This window comes from Eulemur rufifrons, chromosome 9 (assembly GCF_041146395.1).
Source record: "Eulemur rufifrons isolate Redbay chromosome 9, OSU_ERuf_1, whole genome shotgun sequence".
NCBI classification, from domain to species: Eukaryota; Metazoa; Chordata; class Mammalia; order Primates; family Lemuridae; genus Eulemur; species Eulemur rufifrons.
This window is the reverse complement of record NC_090991.1, coordinates 36536260-36557038: the sequence shown is the minus strand read 5'-3', so window position 1 is coordinate 36557038 and position 20779 is coordinate 36536260. Positions and strand designations below refer to the sequence as shown.

The 20779-nt window shown below is 57.1% G+C and overlaps 1 protein-coding gene across 1 annotated transcript; it reads right to left on the bottom strand.

The window, feature by feature from the left end:
- Window positions 1-103: 103 nt before the first annotated feature.
- On the bottom strand, window positions 104-20418 carry STARD3 (StAR related lipid transfer domain containing 3). Its single transcript, XM_069482448.1, has 15 exons — window positions 20327-20418; window positions 9029-9297; window positions 5848-5925; window positions 5407-5484; window positions 5230-5283; window positions 4695-4812; window positions 4386-4484; window positions 4101-4156; window positions 3645-3737; window positions 2941-3003; window positions 2705-2800; window positions 2300-2379; window positions 2104-2208; window positions 843-936; window positions 104-372 (listed from the first exon to the last, which is right to left on the bottom strand). Exons 2-15 carry the CDS (start codon window positions 9248-9250, stop codon window positions 268-270), a joined length of 1341 nt encoding a protein of 446 aa, XP_069338549.1. The 5' UTR covers window positions 9251-9297; window positions 20327-20418; the 3' UTR covers window positions 104-267.
- Between the last annotated feature and the right edge of the window lie 361 nt (window positions 20419-20779).

The following is a 20779-nucleotide window of genomic DNA, read 5'->3' as shown; positions in this document are numbered from 1 at the left end:
GAAGTCTCCTCCTCCAGGAGGTGGGGACACCCCACGAAAACAAGAGCAGGACAGACCCCACTTCTTCCGGCCAGCAGAGCTCCCGAGTCTGAGCACTCGACCCTCCACCTGCCCAGGGCCATGGCTCCAGCACAGAGTGGCTCGGGGGAGGGTGGAAGCTTAGGGCCAGGTCCTGTATGGGCAGTGGGAAGCCCAGCTGCCCCACTTTCTGGCTCTGGAGGCTGTGGCGACAGGACCCTGGCCTGCAGGGTGGGCAAGGCGGCATGGTCACACGCGCGCCCCCAGCTCTCCGATGCGCTGCCGCAGGTGAAAGGCAAATTCAAACATGGTGGCAGCGAGGCTCTGGTGGATGAGGTACCGGGGCAGGCGGCCCTGGGGGAAGGCAGGCGGAAGTTACATGACGAAGTTACATGACGGCTTGTCCTCAGCAGGAGCTCTGCCCTCACAGGTGGCACCAGCAGGGGTGCTCCAGGCCAGAATGCAGGTGCAGCTCTGGAATCCAGCCTGGGCCACCCCTTCGCCCCCACCCCTGGCAGGAAGAACATGCTGTGCCCAGGTCTTGGCGCCAGCCACACAAACAGACCCGGGAGAGGCTGGGCTGACAGCCAGCCACCCTCCTCGGGACCTAGGGAATCAGAGGTAAGAGGAGGGGCACGTGCCCTATGGCAATCAGGGCTAAATGACCACCGGGACCCTGCCCCAAATTTTCAAGTAAGCAAGGAGGCTGAGAGCAGGGGAGGCCCTGGGCATGGTAGAGAACCCCCAAGGTCACATAGCCACCAAGTCAGCGGCAGAGTCCTCTCCACATCACGGAGCCCGCCTAGCAGCGACCAGCACCCCACCTTGAGATCTGTGTTGAGAATCCAGATGAAGGTGCAGACTCGGGGGTTACTGGCCGACTTGAGCACGATGAAGCCCCCAGGACCATTCTCTCCCCTAAGGAGAGAGGCACCATTGGGGGGACTTTGGAACCGAGCAAGTTCCATGCCCCTGACAACCACATACCTTGTTCTTGGCCCAGCTTGGACTAGAGTGGAAGAGGGAAGGCAGACGCTGGTCTAGAAACTACTACCCTGTTTGAATAAGGCTTAGCACAGGTGTCCCAGAGGCTGCAGTATCAGCCCTCCACCCTCTCCCACTCTCTGATGCTCAAATCCTCCTATAATAACCTGCGAGTGCTTGCACACCCCCAGTGACAGAGAGCTCACCACCTTCCCAGCCCTCACATACTCGCCCCAGAGATTCCAGGTCAGCTCTGGCTGTGATGGAGGGGGCTGAGCTGGCACTTCTCACTTGGGGCACCTTCGCAGGAAGGTGTTCAGGACCTGGGCTGTACAGTTCACATCCCCTAGACATTTCACTTTCCCATAGCCCCACTGAGCATGCTTCAGTCCACCCCACAGACGAGGAAGTTGGCACCCAGGGAGGAAATGAGCTTGTCCTGTCACTCAGCAAGTCTGCCAAGACCAGAGTCCAGTCTCATATTCAAACACCAGTGCTCTCTGCCGGAGCCCCAGGAGGGGGTGGGGAGGAGCGAGGTCTACGGAAGGGGGCCACCCACAGCACTGCGGCCTCAGATCGGACAGCGGGGAGAACTTGGAGGAAGCCCAGGGTCAGGCAGCAGGCAGACTGTGACTTCTCTCCCTTTGGGGGGACTTCTGAGCTGCTCCAGGAGAAGGGCAAAGCAGCAGGGACAGGGTGAGGAGGAGGAAAGGAGACCTGGGTCTCCATAGGCAGGAAAATGACACCCAGAGCTCAGCACCTCCGGCTCAGGTCCGACAGCCCAGCTAACCACATGGCTCCCAGGCCCCTTCCCTGCACCGGTCCCCACCCACCGTCTACCCCCGGCCAGCCACCCCTGCACACATCCCCTCCAGCCTCGGCGGCTTGGTTCCAGCTGTCCACCTCCCCCACCCCGCAGACAGAGCAGCAAGATTAGCAGGATTAGGGGCTGGGAGGGGCAGAGCCCAGTGGGACAGAGAACAGGAACGCAGCCTCAGCAGGAGAGACTGCCCGGCCAGGCCGTACACAGTGTACTCTGCACCGCTCAGTGCTCCCGGGGGAGGGGCTGGCTGGGATGACCCCAGGAAAGGCGAGGCTCACCTGACATATTTGTGCGTGGCGGGCTTGGCGCTGTGTATGGTGGCAATGCCCGATGACAGGTATCGGTCCCTGCGCCGCTCAATGCGCCGGACATTCACAAAGTCCCTGGGGGAGGGAGGGTTAGATGGAGGGCGCTGAGCCCTGGATCCGAGTGCAGGAGGCCTGACCACGAGGAGCGTGCTTGGTGGGTGCTCACCTTGGGGAGACCACACCACCCGCGGCCCCTGCAGACACGTCATAGGAGATGACGGTGTTGTCTTCCACTCGCTGGAGGATCTGAGGGCCGTCAGGGGAGACATGAGGTACAGCCCACCCCAGGGAAAACCCAGGGACAGGAACGCCCCTGGCCGGCCTCCTCTCTGCCCAGGCTGTACTGGGAGCTGTCGCTATTCGCAGGCCCTGGGCTGGCGCTCTGTGCGCACTCCTCCCTCCCGCCCTCCTGGCCTCTCCAGGAGGTGCTGTGACCATCGTCCCCGTCTTACAGATGGGAAAGCTGAGGCACAGAGTGGTTTGGTGACACGACCCAGGTCCCCTGTGGCCTGACTGTGCCCTGATCCATGTCATGAGAGGCGGCCAGGCTGGGCCCCCTGGCTGGGCTCACCTGGCAGGCGGTCACCGTCTTGTTCCACAGCACCATCCTCTCGGGCTGCAGCATCACCTCCTGGTACACCAGCTCCGCGGGGCAGGGCAGGAAGGTCTGGGGCAGGGAGGCCAGATGTGCTTGGGTACCCCAGTCCTTCCCTCTTGGTTGGGGGGACCTGCCGGAGGGCCCCTTGGCCCCTTCCTAGAGCCCCAGACAGAGCAGGAGGCTCCAGGATACGCGCCTGCCGCACTCACCTTGAGGATGAACGTCTTGCCGTGAAAGGGAACCTCAATGGTGTACACAGTGTCCCCATATTCCTGTGGCAGGGACAGAAGGGTAGCAGGGAGGAGGGTGGAGAGCAGGTGGAGGGCATAGGAGTGGGCTGGTGGCACAGGAAGGGTGACAGGCAGGGCAGGTTTTCCACAGCTCAGGGAAGACTCCAGGACTTTGGGGGTATCTGAGCAGCCGTTACCAAACGGTGGTTCTAACCAACGCACGGCATGGAGGAGAGACAGGCTTTGATACTAAGTTAAAAGACAAGAGCACAGCTGCGGCTGCAACCCCGAAGAGCCGTGTCTCCGGGCCAACAGGGCTGCCAGGGGAGCTGGCCAGAGAGAGGGACTGGGGATGTTTCCCGGTTTTCCAAGCTCTCCGCAATCTTTGTAGATAATGTTGTTTTGATCATGAAATAAAACACCGGACACAGGATAGAAGCCTGGCTTCCCCTTCAAAGCCTGGCGCTGAGGGAGCGGGCGGCAGGGAGGGGAGGACGGGGTGGGGGGTGGAGGGGAGACATCCCGCCCAGCCTCCTGCAGAATAGCCGACCGGGGGGCCCAGCTCCCTCTCCTGGGGCAGGAATCTGCTTCTAAGCCATGTAATCCTTGGGTTTATTTCTGAGGCCTCAGAAAAGGAAGCAGAAACACACATGGGAGGGGCAGGTGGGAGAGGGGCTTCTTACATTATTCTTCTCGAACTTCCAGTTCTCCTCCTGGGCCAAGATCTGGTCCACCACCGCTGTGGCCTCCTTCCCCTGGCGGATGTACTCCCGTTCCTGGCCCGGAGGGGGAGGCAGGAAGGGGTCAGCCTGGGGCCTGCACCCTGCCTTGTCGGCGGCCTGTTCTCTCTCTAGACACTCCACACACCCCTGGAGGAGCCTGGCCCAGCGGTATCTGGGGCCTGGGCTGGCCTCCTGAGGCCTGTGGTTGTGGCGGCTGCTCCAGCGTCCCCAGGCATGGGGCAGGCCAGGGGCCTGACCAACAGTGGGGCAGACACTCGGATGGACAGGCACTGCCTGGCATGCATGCACCTAGGTCTAGCCTCTACTGGGAACCCCCACCCACCCTGGCTGAGCCCGGCACTGGCCCTTGTGCGGGTGCCCTTTCCGAGGGCAGGGTCGGAGTAGGCAGCCAAATACCTGGGCAGAGAAACTTTTCTTCCCAGTAACTTCTTCATCTGATTCATTGTCAGACCCTGCAGAAAACAAGCACGGATGACAATGGCAAGGGGTGGGGAGAGAGCGCAGGGAGGTAGTGGGGGTCGGGTACGTGAGTGCAAGGTGTGGGGGATAAAAGCGTGTGGGCGAGGGTTGCTGGCTTTCCCCAGGGAGCCTGCTAGAAGGAATAGAAAGAACAGACCCGGCCCACCTAGCTCCTCACAAGGCCCCTCCCTAAAGGCAGCTCCGCCACCCACCAGGCCTCACCTGCAAAGGATTCTGGGGGTGAATAGAACTGGCCCTCGGACAGAGCGCTGGAGAAGAGCAGGGGTCCACGGGCGACAGCAGCCTGAGCAGCAAGATACCCTGGAGGAGCAGACGTGGGCAGCCATCGTCCCAGACCGAGGACAGTCAGGCCTTAGCAGCCTGGGGCACCCCCACCCCAGGTTCACCCCAGGCTCTTGGAGGCTGCTCAGGGGGGCAAGTGGCTGAGAACTGATTCTCATGCCCGAAACTCCCCCTGCTCACTTGTGGCTGGGATGACCCTTGCAGCAGCCCCCAGCCCCCAGCACTCACATCGTTCCTCCTCGGCCTCCTGGGGTAGGACTTTGAAATCAAGGAACCAGGTCTCCAACCAGGCGAGGACAAAGGACACAATGGGGAGCAGGTAGCCAAATGCCCCTTTGCTGAGCAGCTGTGGAGGGAGGGGGCTGAGCTCCATGGCAGGGAGTCAGCGGTCACCCCAAACCAGAGTCCCCTTCTGGGGTCTCCAACTCTGGCCAGCCAAACTGGCAGAGACCCTGTGCCTGGGACCAGCTGCTTGGGAACCCTCCGTGGCACATGCCCCTGGGATGGATGAGTTAAGTCTGTGGTGGGGTAAGCCAAGATTAGGCTGGAGGAAGAACTTCCCGATTCTTGGGGTTTCAGAGGGACAGTGGGGGATAGTGGGGGAAGCGGGTGAAGGTGATTCCTTGGAGATATCAAAGGACTGGATTGCCCTTCCCCCAATCCTGACAACAGGGACAGAGAAATCACAGAATTGGTCCTTTTTTAGGAGAAGCCCATCCCTTAGGCCACATGCCCACCAGCAGCCAGACCCTGAGCCACTGACCTCAGAGAGGATGACCTTGACAATGAGGAATGCGCTGGACACCAATGTAGTGACCTGCCCAGGGGAGGTAAGGGGGGACAGAAGGAAAGCAGAGGCTGGGGAGTGAGTCCTCCTCCATCCCCTCCCCTGTACCAGCCCTGCCAGGGCCCAAGAGCTGCCAGGAAAGTGGCATCTTACCGCAATCACCCACCAGTGCCGGAGTCGCAGCACGGCGTAGCCCAGGAGCAGTCCAGAGAAGCGGAAGAAGGCCAGGACCTGGCGGGGGGTGGGGCCTAAGCCATCATAGGGAACCAATGTCCCCCACCCTGCTGCAGGCTGACCTCTCCTCCCTCCACATCCCTCCATTCGGGTGTGCACACCCCAGGAGACAATGGCTGAGTTAGCATTTCCTTGGGACAATTTGGATGTGACCTCCTTGGACAGAGGTCTCATCTTCTCCCTCCCGCTTGGGGCTCTCTGAAAGCAGGGCCTCACTGAGGAAGCTTTTTGAAGACTGCGGGCTCCCCGAGGATGGAGTCAGACTGGACAGGAGTTGCAGAAAGAAGAGAACCCAGCCGGAGTCATTTCCTTGCTCCCTCTCCACCCCCGGGGGCCCCAGGACCTCCCAAAGTCACTCACAAAGATGTCAAAGAAAGAGGTTTTAAAGTTGTAGTGGATGATCTCCTGCTCCAGGTTCTTCTGGATGCCTGTGTTGGTCTGGGAGAGGGACAGGAGAGAGAGGAAGAGCTCTGCAGGCAGAACCAAGGACCCAGGGCTGCTCCTCACCTTCCAGACTGGGGGGGAGGGAGGGGAGGGTGGAACCTGGAGGAGAGGCTGTAAGTGCTAAGCCACCACCCCACAGGGGCCCCAAAGCACCAAGGGAGCTCAGCCAGAGGCCCAAGACCCCAGGTACCAATCCCCTTCCTCTACAGGCCCAGGCAGCCCCAGTGGGCAGGGCTGGGTTCAAGTACACTGCCCAGGGAGGGGCAGGCTGGGGGCTGTGCAGGGTGCAGGGGAGGCAGCGGGCCCTAAGCAGGGTGCAGGGAGCCTGCTTCTCATGCAATTCCATCTCCTCCCACACTGCGGTGCTCCATCTTCCCAGCCAACAATCCATCTGGGGTGACGGCTGGGGATGGGTAGTGGTGTCAGACGGAGGCTCAGGTGGCAAATCAGTTGATTAGGTTTGTGCTTAATGGGCAAAATCCATCACACTGCTGCAGAGGATGGCACAGAGAGGAGCAGACACGTCCTTGCCCCTGTCCCTACCCCAGCCCACCATACATTTTCACCAGGATGCCCGAGACCTTGGCCTGGATACCAATGTCCAGGGGTCTGGGGGATGAGGTGGTCTGGAAGGACACCTGGGGCCAGACTGCAGCCTGACTCCCGAGAAGGAATGGGGGTGGCAGGCCTAGGCTTCCGCAGGTGGGGGCACCAGCACTGCCACCCCTGGAGAAGGGAGGACACAAAGGGACTCTGGAAGATGGAGCCCAGGAACCCTGAGGAAGAAGACCCTTCATAACCACCTAGGCTGGGGCTTCAGATCGTTGGCCAGTCACCAGAATTTTGGGGGGAGGGGCTTGTTAAAGATACAGATGCTCAGGCCACCAAGTCTGAATATCAGGGTGAGACTCTGAGCATGTGGGATCTTTTTAAAGCTCCCAGGTAATTCTGATGCTCAGAGAAGGAGCCCACGGTCTGCAAAGCCCCGCGCCCCCAACCCGATACTCAAATGCCACCACACATACCACCACCTCTACCTCCAGACCACCCGAGCCCCATGAAACTCAACATCGCCTCTCCTCTGGCCTGCTGATGAGGTCCCCGGGTCTGACACCCACCCCACCCCAGCCAGCCCTCCTTGGGCTCCACAGCCCCTCCCACCCTCACAGTCGATGTCCCTGAGCTCTGTCCTCCGCCCTCTTCTCCCCCAACCTGGGTACTCGCCAGCGCTGAAGGACAAGGACTCAGGAGAGGCGAGTTTCAGTCCCTGCTTCGCCAGTCTCTGGCTGCAAGACCCTACACTGGTCCAGCCCTACTGGGGTCCTTGTATCCACCCAGTACGGAGACATGGTCAGGGAACTAAAAATACATATGCTCTAAAATATGAAAATAAAACTATAAAACTGAAAATTAATAAAATTCTAATTAAATCTCTGCCAAGTGACTCTACTAGTTGTCAAATCCAGTATTCTGAAAGTTTTCATTACATTTGAAAACGATTTGTTAGATTCTCGCACTGCAAGAATTCCAAAGTATGCGTGACTGCAGAGCAGGCACGGCTGGCATGGCCAAAGAACTTCAAAAGTAAAGTTATCAAAATTTTTTCAGCTCCTCCCTGGTAAGGAAATAGGTCCTAAATATATGAGATAGGTAAATTTTAGGGTTCGCATTGATGTTGGATGGGGCCTTCCAAAGAAAATGTTCCTAAGACCTTGGAAGCTCTGCAGAAGGCTCCGAACCTTGCTGGGTCTTGGGTTTTCCATCAGTAAGATGGCCTCGAAGGCCCTCCATGGCTGTGGCTTCGTCTCGCTGAAGGTGCCAGCTCATCTCCGGTGGACAAAGTACAGTCATTTTCAGAACCCTGTCCTTCCCTCCAGCTCAACATACCCAGAATCAAACGTACCCTCTTTGTTCCTAAAGCAGCCCCTTCTGAAAACTCACTTTTTTTTTTTGAGACAGAGTCTCACTCTGTCACCCAGGCTGGAGTGCCCTGGCATCAGCCTAGCTCACAGCAACCTCAAACTCCTGGGCTCAAGCGATCCTCCTGCCTCAGCCTCCTGAGTAGCTGGGACTACAGGCACGTGCCACCATGCCCGGCTAATTTTTCCATTTTTTGTAGAGACGGTGTCTCACTCTTGCTCAGACTGATCTCGAGCTCCTGAGCTCAAGCAGTCCTCTTGCCGCAGCCTGGATGGAAATCATACTAGGATTGCAGGCGTGAGCCACCATGCCCGGCCCCCAAACTCCATAATTCTATCAAGAAAGACATCGTTTCCCTGTCACCCAAGCTTGAGACCTAGAGAAAGGGCCCTCGCCATCCAGAGCTCTGATGGTGAGCCCACGCTGCAGAGGGAAAATGAGGGAAGCTCAGAGAGGCTAAGCCCCTTGCTGAGTCACAGTCAGTACAGAGGAGGAGCTGGGACTGGACCACACCAGGGATGCCCTGCTCCCAGGGCTCCTGCCTCTGTGGGCTCTGCCCCATCAGTGCCTGGAGACCAGGTCAGGCCCCCACCAGCTAGACTGTGCTCCTGAGGGTGGGCCGACCACTGTGTGGGGTGGGGGTGGGGGTTGGGACCCTGCACCTTCTCCAGGCACCAGGCAGCATCTTACCAAAACCAGAGCCACCGCCTCTGGGAACTGGGAGCTTTTACTGTTTTGCTCCCCACTGTACCCTCTGCTTTTAGCATAGTTCCCGGGACACAGCAGGGACTCAAGACATGTTTGGTGAATGAATGAATGAATGAATGAACGAATGAACGGGAGCCCAAGAGCAACACCGCAGAAAAAAGACAACAGGTTTCAACAGCTCCATCGGAGCCTAGCCTCCTTTCTCGCCTCTCTCGGGAACGTCCACTAGGGGGCAGCATGGCCCGGAGGCCAAGGGCGAGCTCCGGGCCGGGGTCGACTCAGCCCCGCCTCCGTCACACACTTGCGGAGGGACCTTGTCCAAACCACTCAACCCCTCCGAGCTCCATTTCCTTCACCCAGAAGATGAGAACTGCTGTTTTCCTCCCATTCTCCATTTTACCCAGAGTCACCCTCGCAGGAGACGCAGCCCTCCCATGTGGCAGGTGCCCCCAGCCGAGCCCCAACTCACGTTCAGCTCAATGATCCAGAGCAGGGAGATGAAGAGCAGGTCGAAAGTGACAAAGAGACAGAAGGTGCGGCGGACATCGGAGATGGCCCGGCGCTTCTCCGGAGGCGGCGGGAGGAAGTGCGACGAGAGGCTCTGGCTGTGGGACAGCGACGAGCCCAGGGAGGCCACGGCGGGCAGGCTGCGCTCCAAGTCTCGGGCCAGCTCCCCGGGCAGTTTGCTCATCCTGGTGGGCCCCACCTCAGGGCGGGGCCTCAGCGGCACGGCTGCGGCTGCGGGCGAGGCAGAGGGGGCCTGTTAGGGCCCTGGAGGTCCCTTCACACCCAGCTCCCAGGGGACCCCGTTTGTTCCCAAACACATCTGACCCCCACTCCCACCCTGTCCCAACCCACAGCCCAGGGCACTCGCCCAAATTGCCTGCCCAGGCTTGGCTCTGCAGGGGGGGCAGGGGGGCGTTGAGCATCCCTCTCTCTGTCCTTGCCCTCCCTGCCCCAAAGCCCAGCGCCCCAAGGTTCACCCTTGGAGGGCTCTGGGGGCACCTACCCGCCTCCCCAGTGCCTGGGGGCACAGCCTGCTCCTCCCAAACCCAGCCCTGAGCTCCGGACTCTGGTCCTGTCAACAGCCTCTTGGCCTGCCCCCACCCCCAGGAGAAGAGGGCCCCAAGCTCTGTTCTTTGTTTTCCAAGCACAAAGCCACTTTCCCTCCCAGCAGCCAGCCCTGCCCTCCCACCCCCTAATCCATGGCAACTGGGAGGGCCTTCCTAGAGCTGTCTGTGCGCTTGGAGCTGGGACAGGGCTACCGAGCAAGGACATCACAGTCCCTCTCTAGCTCCTCCACCACTCCCTAGGACCAGCCACCATCATCTCTGCCTGGACAGCTGCAATCCGCTCCTAGGGGCTGGGCCTCCAGGCTGCCCCCTCACCCTCCGGCACCATGTCTTCACAGCACAGCGGAGCAAAGAAAGCATCATCCAGGTCCTGCCACCACCCCCAACCCTCCAGGGCTGCCCACCGTTCTCAGGCCAAGGGGCCCCTCCTCACCAGGCCCTCTCCGTCCAGGCTGCCCTGTCTGGCCCATCTTACCGCTCTTCTCACGCCCCGTCTCACTGCCACTGCCACTCTGGCCTTTTAGATCCCTCAACACGGTGCCCTGTCCTGCCTCCAGGGCCTTGGACCTGGCTCTCCCAGATGTCTGGAATATTCTCCCCCAGTCCTTTCAACTGGCAGCCAAAGTCCTGTCCTCAGAGCCTCCCACCCTCCTGCCCCACTCACAGAGTAATATTATATGACACTGCTTTACTTTCGTCAGTGACCTTGTCCCCACCTCAAGTTATCTTCCTTACTGTTTGATTTTACTGTTGACCCTTTCTCTCATTAAACCATAAACTCCGTGGCCACAGGGTCGTTATCTGACTCGCTCACTGCTGTCTTCCCAGTGCCCAGCACATAACAGGTGCTTCATAATTGACTGTTGAATGAATGAAGGTTCCAGAGTGTCTCCTGGCCCTCAGCTCCACGCTGTGTAGCAGAGGGGACCAGGGCAAACCCTGAAGAGAGTAAGAGGCAGCCACTCTGAAGTGGCCCAGCGTCCGGCCGCCCGGCGCCTACGCGTTCACGGCCATGTTCGTGCCCACACAGGGCAGGGGTGATTCCTCCTGTTTTACAGATAAGACAACCAAGGCTCAGAGAGATGAAAGGGTGTGCCCAATCCCTTAAGATCCTGTGCCACCATGGAGCTTTCACAAACTCTGAAGAGAAAAGGAACCCTGGAGCACCCCCTCCCTGCCGGGGGCACTCGCCCAAGGCCACTTCCTCGTACCACACTCTTGGAGTGCCCATGACAAGTTCATCTCAACAGTACTGGGGGGAGCTAGGCCCAGCTCCGGAAGGAGGCAGTCAGTAGAGGGGATGTGACAGGCCGCCGGCCATGGGACCCCCAATATCCATCAGCCGGCTCAGTGCCAGACTGCACACACAGCACATCCCTCACCGTGACGGCCGCAGCTCCCGGGCAGGTGACATTTCCCTGACTCTAACAGCCCTTTCGTGTCCTGCCAAACCTGTCTCCCTCCCTCTCTCTTCATTTCTCTCCGCTTCTTTTCTGCCTCTGTCACAAAGTAACTTTCCATCTGTGTTTTCTTTGTGTCTTTTTACCCCTCTCCTTTTCCCACAGCTGTCATTTTGGGGTATTTTGTTTGTTTGTTTGTTTGTTTAAGACAACAGAAATTGTCTCACATTCAGGAGGCTAGAAGACTGAAATCAAGTGTCCGTAGGGCCATGCTCCCTCTGAGTCCTCCCTCGCCTCTTCCTGGCTTCTGGGGCTTTGCTGGCAATCTGGCCTTCCTTGGCCTGCGGCTACATGACTCCAGTCTCTGTCTTCATTGTCACATGATGCCCGCCCCGTGTGTCTGTCTTCACGTGGTCATCCTAGAAGGACACCAGTCATACTGGATTAGGGGCCTGCTCTACTCTGGTATGACTTCATCTTAACTGATCACATTTACAATGACCCTACTTCCAAGTAAAGTCACATTCTGAGGTGGGGGGGGGGGGTCGGGACTTCAACTTATCTTTTTGTGGGGAGCACAGTTCAACCCGTAACAGTAACCTACCTCTTTAGTGTGTGGCTTATCCTTGTTTTATACAAAGGAAAAAATGCATGTATATTTTTCTTTTATCCATTCTTCTTTCTTTCTTTCTTTTTTTAAGAAACAGGGTCTCCCTCTGTCGCCCAGGCTGGAATGCAGTGGCACGATCATAGCTCACTGTGGCCTTGAACTCCTGGGCTCGAGTGATCCTCCACCTCAGCCTCCCAAGTAGCTGGGACTACAGGGTCGCACCACAACTCCCGGCTATCCCTCCCTACGCGTAGGACAGTTTCCTGTAGATGTTCTTCTGCATGTTATTTTTTCTCTTAACCGTGTATCCTAGAAATCACTCCATCTCAGTTTTACATTCTTTTATAGAGCTGCTTAGTACTCCATTTTATAGACAAACTACAGTTTACTCAATCTCTTATGAATGAGCATTTAGATGTGTAATTATCAGAAATGCTGCAATGAACAACCTTGCGTATATATACCCTCGTGTTGTTGGAAGTGTATCTTCAGGACAGATTCCTGGAAGTGGTATTGCTGGGTCAAACTGCATATGTAGTTTTGCTGGGTATTGCCAAGTTCCCTTTGCAGTTTGCGTTCCCACCAGCAATGTATGAGAATGCCTGTTTCCCCACAACCCACAGAATGTATCGTCATCCCTGTCTGTCTGTATTTTTCCCCGTCTGGGTCTTCCTCTCCATCTCGCTCCCGTTTCTGAGTCTTTCTCTCCACCCCCATCAGTCTCTCTTCCCCTTTCCCTCTCTCTCTCTCTCTCTCTCTCTCTCCCTCCGTCCTCCTTCACTTCTCTATCTGCCCCATTCCCCTCCACTTCCTGCCTCACTTCTGGGGGCTGTAGCTTCCCTCCTCTGGTCTGCTTCTATGTCTGTCTGTCTTTCCCACTGGCTTCTCCCTCCCTCCCTGGGGACAGGACTTGGGTGGCAGCAGCTTGGGTGTGAGACGCACTTGGAGTGGCAACTGCACTGACACTCACACGCCCAGACATCCCCGTCGAAGCGAGAGACGCAGATGGGGCTAGAGCAGAGGTGTTGCGAGAGGCTGGGAGAGCCGAAGATGCCAGGGGGTGCGGGAGCCAAGTGTGGGGGCTTGGAGCAGGGGTGGGGGCTGCTGGCCAAGAGTCAGAGAAAGGGGGTTCCACACCACCCTCCCACTGAAAGCAGCTCAGAGTCCAAACGAGAGCCTGTGCAGTAGACAGAGCACTGGGCCGGAGTTAAGAGACCTGCAGCCCGGTCCCTGGGCAGCCACTGATTCTGAGTAACTTTGGGCAAGTCTTTCTCACCATCCTCTGTTTACCTGGGGAAAAGGTCAGTGGTTTTTCAAACCCCTCTTTTTAAGCAAGAGAAACTTAAAATAAAACCTTACTTAAAACCTCAGTATATCAAACAGACAAAAACCTGACTGCTATGGGTGAAGGTGGCTGTAGAGTCCCACCATCGGCCTTTCTTCAAACTGCAACATCACCCGAAGCCTCCCTGGCTGCAGTATGAAAACGTGGCTCACTCAGATGTCTTCGAAAGGCCTTTGAGCTCCATCAGACCACCTGCCAGTCTACAGGGTGAAAACCTGCCTTGGCCTGGAAATGCCCTGAGCCGTCAGTCCCCAAAGCACTTGTTCTCTGGCTGACTCCAGGCTACCAGGCCCTGGAGGGCGGAGGCTGGCAGCTGCCACCAGAACAGCGAGCACCAGCCCCCAATCCGCCATGCCCACCCTCCCTACAGGGAAGGCAGGAAGGCAGGAAAGAGCACTTTGAGACTGGAGACAGCAGCGCTGCCACCCAGCCCCCTGGGAGCAGCAACCCCCTGCCAAGCCCACTGCCTGCTGTCACTGGCCCCTCCCAAGCGCCTTCAGAGGTGCCAGGAGGGGAACAGCACATGTGGCGTGAAGGAGTTTGCTGTTTGTGGGAGCTGACCTGCTAAGGCTTTTGGACGGGGAGGGAGGAAGGAGGAGGGAGGCAATCGGAGGTTTTGCCATCTTAGGTTGGAGGGGGAAGAAGGGTGGGGAGGGGAGGGCCTGTCAGGTGTCTGGGCACAGTAGATCATTCCGGAGGCAAAGGGGAGGGGTGGGCACAGGCCCTCAAGCGCCTTCTCATGACTTCTCTTTCTCGCCCCCAGGATGTACTAATACAGTCTGGCTTGCAGTGGGGTCTTGGGTAGGGCACAGGACTCTGGGCAAACAACAGGACGCTATCCTTGTTAGTATAGTGGGAAAAAAAAAAAAGGAAAAAAAGAAAAATATAAAAAATAAAAAATAAATTAAAAAAAAGTAAAACCACTCTAAGATTCGGTGTCCTCAGCTGCATTAAAAAAGGTAACAATAATATACTTAATGCCACTGAACTGTACTTTTTTTTTTTTTCCTTGAGACAGAGTCCCACTCTGTTGCCCAGGGCTAGAGTGCCGTGGCGTCAGCCTAGCTCACAACAACCTCAAACTCTTGGGCTCAAGGGATCCTCCTGCCTCAGCCTCCCAAGTAGCTGGGACTACAGGCATGCGCCACCATGCCCGGCTAATTTTTTCTATATATTTTTAGCTGTCCAGTTAATTTCTTTCTATTTTTCAGTAGAGATGGGGTCTTGCTCTTGCTCAGGCTGGTCTCGAACTCCTGACCTCAAGCGATCCTTTTGCCTCGGCCTCCCAGAGTGCTAGGATTACAGGCATGAGCCACCACGCCCAGCCAAACTGTACTCTTAAAAATGGTCAAAATAGTAAATTTTGTGTTATATATATTTTACCATGATTTAAAAAAAAAAGGCAACAAGAGCTCCTGCCTCATAGGGCTGGTCTTTAGGTAAGTGTCAGGAGGGAGTATGGTAAGTGCCGGCTCAGTGGTGGCTGAGATGGAACAAGGAGCTGGCAAGACCTTTCAGGTAAGAGGGAAGTTAACGGGGAGTTAAAATACACTACAGTGACTTGTAATAAAAATCACCCTGTCATCCAGGCTGTGACTTCTTAAAAACCAAAACAAAACCAAAAAACCATACAAAATCACCCTGAAGGGCCTGGGTTCAAATCTGCACTCTGTAATTCACCGGTTGTGTGACCCAGAGCAAGCTCCCTAAGCCTCTGGTCTGGCTCCCGCATGGATACCCAGAGATGACCCATGTCTCCTGGGCAGCGTGGACTCTCCAAATCCCCTACTGAGGCAGAGGTGGGGGGGCAGTAGACATAGAATCTTCAACACCCAGCCCCACTCCACATTCCTCAGCAAATGCTAGCACCAGCCCCACCCTGGCTATGGGGGCTTCCCAAGGGGTCCCTAACTCAGTACAAATCAGGTGGGTCAGTGAAGGCAAGAGAGAACTGGACTCCAGGCCAGAAGAAGGGCCAAACCTTCAATTTCCACCTTGCTAGTCACTTAACCTCACTGTGCCTCAGTTTCCTCCTCTGTAAAATGGGGCTAACAATAGCACCTACTTCTTTATATAATAATCTTTATCATATAAAGATTAAGTGACTTATTCAATGCAGTGGCCTAGAGCACACCCTCACGTGGTCACTGCATGAGGGTTAGTATTATTCCTTTCCTCCCTCTTCTCCAGATGAAGACAGGGTCTTGAGCTCTAACGGCCAGGTGAGATGGCTCCAGGCCAGGGCTGGGTTGTTCTGAGTCAGGCAGCCCCTGTGAACACCAGGTTACCACAGACTCCACAGACGGGTGGAAGGCCGGGCCCTGGGTGTGGGGGAGGCTAGCCCCGGCCCACGTCCTGCTGCTGGCCAGCCCAGGCGGGCGCTGGTTCAGGGAGGGCAGGACTGCAGACCAAACAAGCTGGGCACCACCCAGATGGGCCAGTGCAAAAGAAACAAACCTGGCTGGCAGTGGCCTGCGGTGGCACCCTGTGGTGGCACCCTGCGGACATGTTCTCCTTAACACCTCATGCCCCTCCCAAGAGGGGTGGTGACAATCCCGTCAGGGAAGGAGCAGACTGAAGCTCTGGGAGAGCTGCCCAGGCTCCCCCAGCCAGAAAGGCGCAGAGCTGACTCCAGGGGCACGTGGGCTTCCCCCTGTGCTGGGCTGAGCCGGGCTAAACACAAAGGTTGTTGCCCCCCAGAGCCTTTGTGTCCTCCCTCCGCATCCCACCCATCAGCAAATCCTGTGTCTCTTCCTTCAAAACCCAGCCAGTATCTGCCCGCTGCTCACCTAGCACAATGGTACCCTGTCCAGGCCATCATCTGTCACCTGCTACAGCTTCCTGCCCTCTTCCTCGTCCTAGCCCCGAGTCTACTGTCAACACAGCAGCCAGAGGGATCCTGTTAACGGTCAGACCACATCTCCCCGATGCCCCAAACCTCCAGTGGCTCCCCCAGAGTAAAGGCCAAAGTGTCCACCTGGCCTACAAGTCCCCCCTTCCCCTTAAACCCTCCACTCCAGCCACGCCGGTCCCTGGCTGTCCTCGGACACATCACACATGCTCCTACCCCAGGGTCCTGGCACCTGCTGCTGAGGCAGGAGCTCCTCTCCAGGTCTTAGCACTGCTTGCTCCTCACTCCATCTGGTCTCTACGCAGATGTCCCTGGGGACAGACCTCCCCTGAACCCCTCTTCAGCCCCCACCCTTCATTCCTTCCTGTGCTGTATTCTTCACAGCACTTGTCACCCCTGACATATGACAGGTGCACTGGTCCGTGTTTGCTGCCCATCCTCTCCCGCTGGCATGCAAACCCCACGAGAGCAGGGACTTCCCGCGCTTTGCTCACTGCTGCGGGCTCAGCAGCAGAACCGTACTGGGCTCGCAGTGGATGCTCGGGAAACGCGCTCAACGACTATTTACACCCTTTCCTACAGCGGCATGTGCACACGTGCACAGGGACACTTGCGCCCAGCTCTGGAGGAGGAGCCCCTTCCTGTCCAATCTGCCTCTCTTGACACCGGACCCCACCCTCTGCAGACATCCTGCCCTGCCCAGGCACTCCCTCCATGATAGGGCAGGGGACTGGTTTCCTGGGCCCCCTCCTGTCCCCTGAGCCCCAGCTTGCAGGGAAAAGACTCCAGGTGAAGTTAAACCCCTCTGATGAGGAGGGTAAAGGAGCAGGAAGGACTTGCCCCTCAGTGGGACCCCAGCACTCTGCTCTCGCTATGGGGGTGGACACCCACCCCGTACTCTCCTGACCATCAGCTGCTCCCAGGGCACACCACAGCCAGTCTTCCTTGTGTGCCTCAGCTCCCTGTCTCCTCGCTCTGGAATGACGTTCTCCTTCTGGGGCACTCTGACCCTTCAGAGGCTTGTTCAAATGTCACCTCCTGGGCAAAGCTTTCCCTCACCCTCCAGGCTCCCCTGAGCTTTTAGGGCTCTGGATTAGCCCTTCCCTTATCACAGCTAGACTTGAGTCTCAAAGCTGTCATCCCTCGAGCGCCTGAGACTCAAGTCACAGTGCCCGGCCACTTAGGTGTCTTGTAAGTGAGTTAGTCTGTGGATCCATCATGTGCACCCTGGCAGCAAAGGATGTGGGTTTGAGGGTTGGGCATAAGAGCCAGAGTCAAAAACCCAAGGCCATCCCTTATTAGGCTGTGTGCCCTCGACCAAATCACCGAGTCTCCTTATCTGTAAAATGGGGAGAGTATAGTGCCTACTTCAGAGCTTGAAAGGATGAGAAACAGCACATACACAGTGCCTGTGCCTAATTAATGGTAGCTATTGCTACTACTGCCCTCCATGGGCACAGTGTCAGAGGCCGGGCCCTGGGCCAGGCATAGCATAGCATTTTGCCCAAACTCAGAGTCCCAGCAGTACTGCTGGATGGAAGGATGGGCCCAGGCCCAGGCCTCAGGGTGCTGACCTAGGATGGCACACTTTGGGTTCTCCTGTAATTCAGGGTTCAGTGGCCCATGCCATCAGCCTTGGGACAGCTGGCATACTGGCCCTATCCCACCCCACCACAGAGGGTTTGGGAAGTCCCCTGGAGAAGTAGGAGTTTAAGGAGAGGAGGGCACGGCTGCAATGACAAATAAAATCTCAAAGCCGAAGCCTGGCTTCGTTTCTCCTTTCCTTCTGGGGAAGCGGAAGGGGAAGAGTCAAGCTGAACAAAAATAAGATTCATCACCACTCACTCCTCCCTGCAGCCGGGGAGGTTCTCCGGATACAGTTTACTGAAACTCTAACAAACTGAGATCTACTTGGCCCTCCTTTCCCCCTGACGCCAGGCCCTGTTAATTGTCAGGGAAGTCCCTGCTCTGTGGTTCCATGACCCCTGGCCTAGACAGGGGCCAGTGAGTCAGACCCCATCCACCCCTCAGTGCTGCTAGGTAAAACTTGGGGCTGATGAGGTCAAGTTCCCAAGGTCAGTCTAGAAAGGGCCAGTCATCTTCTGGGAGAGATCTCAGCCTTCTCAAGGAAAGCCCCCAACAGGGGTGGGGGTGTTTCAGCACAGGCTCCTCCCAGGACTAGCCCTGAGCAGACAAAAGCCAGGATTGCCTCTTCCCAGTGAGAAAAAGTTCAGAGAGACATACAACTGGCCAGACGGGATGCCTTCCTTGTCTTCTGTCCCACTGATGTGGCAACTGCCTCCTTGGAAGGCAGTTTCTGAGAGACAGCTGCAGACCTGGAGTCAGGAGACAGTCCTTTACATCCCTGCTGAGTGACCTTGACCTTACCTCCCCTAAATCTCAGCTTCCTAACCTATAAAATGGAGCCAACAAGCTCCACCACTCAGTGGAATACTTACAAGCCGCCAAAAGTGCAGGATTTGGGGTCTCACCCACACTACCCTCCCCTAACAAGTCCAGGTGTGCGAGAGCTCAGTTTAATGCCACATACAGGGATTGAGAGCCTACAGTGTGCTGGACACTGTGCAAGTCCCTGGGGCCACAGTACCGTGTTCTGGTCCAGCAGGAGCTTCTAGTGCAGAAGACTGACATAAATAATCAACATGGTGCCATGCTGTGATCAGTGCTTTCAGGGAGGAATGAACAAAGAACCGTGGGCTCCCAGAGAAGGGATCATCTGACCCTGGCTGGAGTGGGTGAGGTCAGGAAAGCCACAGGGAGGAGGGGCCCTCTGACCCAGGCCTTGAAGAATCAGCATCTACTGGCTGGAAGCAAGGAGGAAGGGCATTCCAGGCATGTAAAGGAACACAAAGACCCAGGCTCTGTTCTAAGGCACAGGCCCAGCCCAAAGGCATGTACATGATCCTACCTCAGGGGGCCTGGCCCCAAACACCAGGCACTAGGCTTCCAGAGCACAGTCCCAGGGCATGGTCCCTGCTGGCTCCTAAACCAGGCGGACACTTCCTCACGGCCACGTGAGAAAAAGAATCACAAGTCTCAGCAGAGAAAGCTGCCTCTGTCTGTCTCAGCTCCATCTCCCCACACCCTTCCATGACCCACTGGGGCTCTGTTCAGAGGACCCAGCTTTGCCTTCTCCAAGCCCACTCTGGCCTCTACCTCCCTCTAGTAAACTCATCTTCTTGCTTTAAGGGCCCTCACTAATTGTCCGCTCCTCGGAAACTGTCTTGGCCTTCCTCTCCCTTGGGTTCCCACAGCTCTATGTATATTTGTCTAGAATTAATGCTTGCCATGTAACATCATTTACTCATTCCCAGATTTGTTTTCCTGAGCAGACTGACATCAAGTCTGGACTGCTAGTACTTTTTTTTAGAGCCAGGGTCTCGCTCTGTCACACAGACTGGAGTGCAGTGGTGCCATCATAGCTTACTGCAGTCTTGAACTCCAGGTCTCAGCTTCCCTAGTAGCTGGGACTACAGGTGGGCACGACCTCACCTGGCTAATTTGTTTTTTGCAGAGACAGGGATCTCGCTTTGTTACCCACACTGGTTGGGAACTCCTGGCCTCAAGTGATCCTCCCGCCTTGGCCTCCCAAAGTCGTCAGCCACTGTGCCCGGCCCAGTTCAAGTTTAAACACGGTGAGCTCCATCTGAAGCGGAGCTGTCCAACTGGCCGCTGGACGGCCAAGTCTGGAGCACCAGGGAAGGAAGGCAAGGGCAGTGTTGAGGATGCGGGTCCGAGTATTTAGTTGGTGTAAAGCTGAGGCTGTGGGAGGACATAAGACCACCCAGATTCGGTGTATAGAGCGAGGGGCTGGGGAAGAGAGGAGAATGTGAGGCGGCATTTCTTACCTACTGTCAGAGCGGTAGGAAGAAATTCAGGAGAGACTGATGAGAAGGAAGCCAAAAAGGGCGGAGAGGAGGACAGGGTCAATTAGGACTGAGTGTCAATGGTGTTAAGCACCTCTAAGAACTCAAGAAAGATGCTCTAAAGGGCACTTTTGATATCAATTAGGAAGTTATTTACGGCTGTTTCAGAAGGAAGTTGGGGAGACACCGGATGACAATGAGACGCAGACCTACCGGAATGAGTAGATGTTTCCTCCTCCTCCTCCTCCTCCTCCTCCCAGATCCTAACCCCTCCCCATACCCAACCCCTGCCCCTTAATACCCGCACGTTGTCCCCTAGCTTCTCCCTTCACAGCCAAGAGGGAGGCTTTGGAAGGCGATCCCGGACACCCTCCTCGGCCCCCAAGGGTGGGCGAGGTCGCCGAGGGTCAGCGCCTGGGGTCCCTAAAGCCGCACGGGGCGGAGCGAGGTCGAGCAGAGGAAAGGGGCGGAACCTGGATTGTGGGGGGTGTGGGAAAGGCCGGACGGAACCCAGGTCGGACACCAGGCAGGGAAGCAGGATCGGCCAGCAAGAGACAGCCCGCGTACCACCCCCAGTCCCAGTGCCTTCTCCAGTACCCACCTGCTCCATGTCAGCCACGGCCCCGGCTCTTTCTGCCCCAGCACAGTCCTACTCCGCGACCCCGGCGGCGCCTCAGAGCGGAAGAAGATCTCCCAGCGGCGCCACTTCCGCCGCAGAGTCCGCCCCCTGGAGCGAACCGGAGCGCGCGTCTGGCTGCAGCCCCGCCCTTCGCCCCGCCTCAAGCCCTCCCGCGCTACTAAGAAATGTCGCCATGGGGGCTAAGGCCAAAGTTAGACTTGAAGAGTGCCTTCCCGGGGGTGGGGGAATGGAAAAGAAGCTCAGGGGCGCCATCGTTGCTGGGCCACACTGGCCTGGCACTGTGGAAGAGAGAGAACTTCCTGAGGGGAGGCCTGTGGGGTCGGGGAGGGGTCCCTTGGAGGAATCCACTATTACTCTTGAAGGACTTCTCCCGCCCCTCCTCATGCCTCACCCTACCCCACCCCCGCCTCTTTC